Source organism: Myzus persicae, unplaced genomic scaffold (assembly GCF_001856785.1).
Source record: "Myzus persicae strain clone G006 unplaced genomic scaffold, MPER_G0061.0, whole genome shotgun sequence".
NCBI lineage: Eukaryota > Metazoa > Arthropoda > Insecta > Hemiptera > Aphididae > Myzus > Myzus persicae.
In genome coordinates, this window is record NW_019101629.1 from 1 (window position 1) to 4,265 (window position 4,265).

A 4,265-nucleotide genomic window follows, 5' to 3' on the forward strand; every position below is an offset into this window, starting at 1 on the left:
TTTTTTTTCTATAGATGTCAATAAAATTATATATGTTGGGTAAAAAAGCTTGAAATTTAATATAAGACTTCTAATATACTGTAACAATGGCAGTTGAAAAATATCACAATTTTTTTTATAAACATTTAAAGTTTGGATTTTGATATAAATTCATCAACATATCGAACATTCGCAAATTATTTTGTAGTTAAAGATTTATGAAATTTCCAGTCTATATAGCTAAGGTTGGAAAATTTATAACAAGGTTTTTTGTAACTACCTAGTGAATAATATAAATAATAATATAATAAATAATATAATAATATATTTATTTAAATTAAACACTTTTATTTATTTTTAGGTGCATACACACAAGTTGATGAAACAATCATAACGACACCAAAAAAATCACGACATCGTCGTCAACAATTTACAGATGAAATGTTTGAAGGTCAGTATAATTTAAATTTATAGTTAATTTTTAGTTGGTACTAAAGAACAGTGGCGGACTGATCTTAAATTTTAAATGACGCAATTTCATATTTTAGTATATACAACCACCACCACCTCCTAGTCAGGGACGTACCTAGATCAAATTTTCGGTGTGTGGGGGGGGGGTAAACCTCCCCACCGATTCTGACTTGAATATAATGTCAAGGCTCACAAATATGGGGGGCAATTCTCCTCCCCTCAGTTTTCAACTTTACTCGTATTATGATACAAATAATATTACACTTTCTTAAATTCTATGTATTATGTTTAAAGTAAATATTTGGCAAATTTTTAAGTGGTCAATAAGCATATGAGTTTGAAATTAAAACTATTGTGTAAGTACATTACATATATACATACAAATATACAATACTATTCTCTATAAAAAAAAAAAATATTATCACAATAAAAACTATACAAAAAAATAAACAAATTAATTAAGAACTTTATTAACAAGTCATAACAATGACAATAACAGACATTTTTTATGACAAACTTCAAATGTAGTATTATTTAAAAGTTAATGCATTTTTTAAGAGATCTGAAGACTGTGAAAATATATCAATAACAATATTTATATCTATTGGAATATCTCTTTCGCAACTCAGAAGTAAGAGACTTTCTAATCTACCTTGCCCCATTGTTGATCTTAGTCTTGTTTTAATCAATTTCACCTAGAATTTCATGTTTAGAATTTATTAAATAATTTTTTTTATTGTGTATTACTAATTTATAAAGACAATATACTTAATTACTACCTTTGAAAAAGATCTTTCAGCTGATGCAGATGATGCTGGAATTGTTGCCAGAGCTCTATACGCAACGTGCAAATTAGGAAAGGCTGAGTCAAGTCCATACTTAGTCAATAATTGAATTATAGTTTTAATAGTTACATTTTTATTCAAATCAATATTTTCATCCATGATATTCAAATTTCCGTCATTACTTGAACAATCATCATTCTCATCAATCTCAGTATTTTGTACTTTGCTAGTGTCGTCATGAATCTCAGTAGGTAATTCTAATCCATTTATAAGTTCATAAATATTATTTTTAAATTGAATATATTCTGTCCTGAGTTGGTCAGTATTGATGTTTTCAAGCCACAGTGAAATGTGTTGAAAACAATCACTGGGCAGATTTTGTGAATCTTTCGCCATTAAACGATCAGGATTTAATATTGCCAAATCTTTTAGTATTTCTTGTGATTGACTAAATCTTTCATGTAATGACATTGTTATTTTATCAAGAGCAGCATAATATGTCTTAATTTTAAATTGAACCATAGAAGAAACATTTGAATTATCATCTGGAGTTTCTCCTGCAAGTAACTTTCTCGTCCTTTTTCTCATTTCTTTAAAGTCTTTTTCTGGTACGTTATTAAAATTCACAAATTCCTTAACTTCGTTAATAAATACTTCATACTTGCATTCTGATCGCATTTCACTTAACTTTTTTTTTGCCACATTAACTAATTGTATTGCTTCAAAGAAATCAATAGTTTTACACTGTAGGTAGTTAGAAAGTGGTGTAGTCACAATGAAAATATTTTTAAAAAATATTAAACATAATACAAACTTAAAAGTTGAAATTGTCTTTAAAAATGTCCTTGAACTAGATGCTGTAATTCTATCACTAGAATTTTGTAAGACTTCTAAAGCATCAATCAATGCTTTATATTTACAAAATATGACATTTAAAACTTTACCATGTGAGGTCCATCGAGTATCTGAAAAACTTTTCAATCGCAAAACTCTCTCATCTTTATACATTTTTTTTTGGCATTCAATAAAAACAGCTGCTCTTTTGCGAGCTTTTAGAAAAAATACTAATGATTGAACATCTCCAAAAAAATTTTTAGTATCAGTACAATAGTACATGAATCACATGTATCTACCACTACTAAGTTTAATATGTGGGCAAAACACCAAACGTAAATTGCTCTAGGATTTTTATGTTGAATAAAACTTCGTAGACCTGAATAAATTCCTTGCATAGATGCTGCACCATCGAATGATTGTGCACACAGATGTTTTTCCCAGTTGATGTCATATTTACTTGTTATTGTACAAAAGGTATTGAATAATCCTTGTCCTGTAGCATCACTTGCAGTTTCTAAAGCCAACAATCGCTCTTCTATTACACCAGTACTGTTAACATATCTCACTATAAATGTAAACTGTTCTTGGTTTGATATATCCGTAGTGGTATCAATTATAACAGCAAAATGGCAAGCATTTTTCACATCTTTCAATATTTGTGCTCGAACCATTTCACCTAATATACTCAACAGTTTTTCTTGACTTTTAGAAGACATAAATGTTAATCTGTTATTATTACTTTTGTTTATTTTTTCAAGATGCATCAAAACAGGGGCACTGTGACGTCCTATGACTTTTAATAGTTCTAAAAAATTTCCGCGGTTTAATGATTGAACATTTTCATTGTGTCCTCGTAGCGATATATTTTGTCGAGCAGCAAAAATCAATACCTCAATAACAGTTCGAACCACTTCTCTATTATTAGCCACTTCACGATTAGCACATATAATTAATTGGTCATTTAAATCAATTCGATTACTTTGTAAATATAGACCCCGACTGATTTCTGACTGTATATGATTATGTGAGTGTTCGTGATTATTAATAATTCTTTGTATATTAGACCAATCATTTGAACCATTCAAAGCTAAATTTGATTTTTGGGCTTTTGGTAAACCAAAAAGTTTACAGGAAATACAAAAAATAAGATCCTTACTTGGTGAATAAGATAGCCAAAGTCTTCTAGATTTATTATTGTTTGCCAATTTTTTGTAATAATAAGACTCGTGGAAAGATCTATTCATATAATTCCAGTCTTTTTTTTTTTTAAATGAATGTTGGGGTAAATCATTTGGTGTTGGCTGGCAAGGGCCAAGGTTGGCGAAGTAACTCAATAGTTCAGCAGATATAGAACTAGGGATATAAGCAGGATCATTGTCAAATTTAGTTGTTTCTATGATGGGTATCTCTGTAATAAATAATCAATACAATTTTATTAAAACAAATATATAGTAGGTAATTGAATTCTTATTTTAAACAACTCTCCAGCTATTACTTTTTAAATAACAAACACTAATTAACTAAATACTAACAAAAATTATTACAAAATATTACATTCAGTAAGTTTAACACTTTGAGAAGCTAGCAACAGGGTATTAACGAAAAATAAAATTTTTAACTCGAAAAATCATAAAAAAAAATAATAATAGCTTTTTTAAGTTATGCCATTTTAACTATATGTTGCCATTCGAAAATCAAAAGTATACCTATGTATTTACGACTTTAGAAAAAAAAAATGTCCTTCTCTTATTTCTAAAAATATTACTCTTAGTAAAAATAAGCATAAACGTTTTTTTTAGAATACTTACATATAAATTAAAAACCTCGATAGCTCCTAAGTGTAAATTAAGTATTTTAGTCTAAAAAATGTTATATTATTAGGTCAATGCTATATATGAATTATTTTGTTACCAAAAACTTTTTTTATCGTGGAAATTAATAGGTGTCGATTTATATGTTGGTTAAATAAAAAGAAAATCATAACTCCATATCAGTCAAATAAAAATATTATAATTAAAAAAAAAAATAGTTATTACACATTATGCTTATGAACACATTATAATAATTTTATATGCATATGAGTTATACTAGTTATGAACAATCTATATCATGATAGTCCGCAAAACAATTTTTTTTATCGTTACCGCATAAAAATACATTGCAATGGGAGCATTTTGAATATGGCCTTGATTG

General features: G+C 27.7%; 1 protein-coding gene across 1 annotated transcript; it reads right to left on the reverse strand.

Moving 5' to 3' along the window:
* Positions 1-931: 931 nt before the first annotated feature.
* On the reverse strand, positions 932-2,351 carry LOC111029888 (zinc finger MYM-type protein 1-like). Its single transcript, XM_022309123.1, has 2 exons — positions 1,230-2,351; positions 932-1,145 (listed from the first exon to the last, which is right to left on the reverse strand). Exons 1-2 carry the CDS (start codon positions 2,349-2,351, stop codon positions 981-983), a joined length of 1,287 nt encoding a protein of 428 aa, XP_022164815.1. The 3' UTR covers positions 932-980.
* Positions 2,352-4,265: the final 1,914 nt, after the last annotated feature.

Coding starts and splice junctions, on each gene's coding strand:
- LOC111029888 (XM_022309123.1), bottom strand. CDS start 2,351: ATGTACTATTGTACTGATACTAAAAATTTTTTTGGAGATGTTCAATCA. Junction 1,146..1,229: donor CTGAAAGATCTTTTTCAAAG/GTAGTAATTAAG, acceptor ATGAAATTCTAG/GTGAAATTGATTAAAACAAG.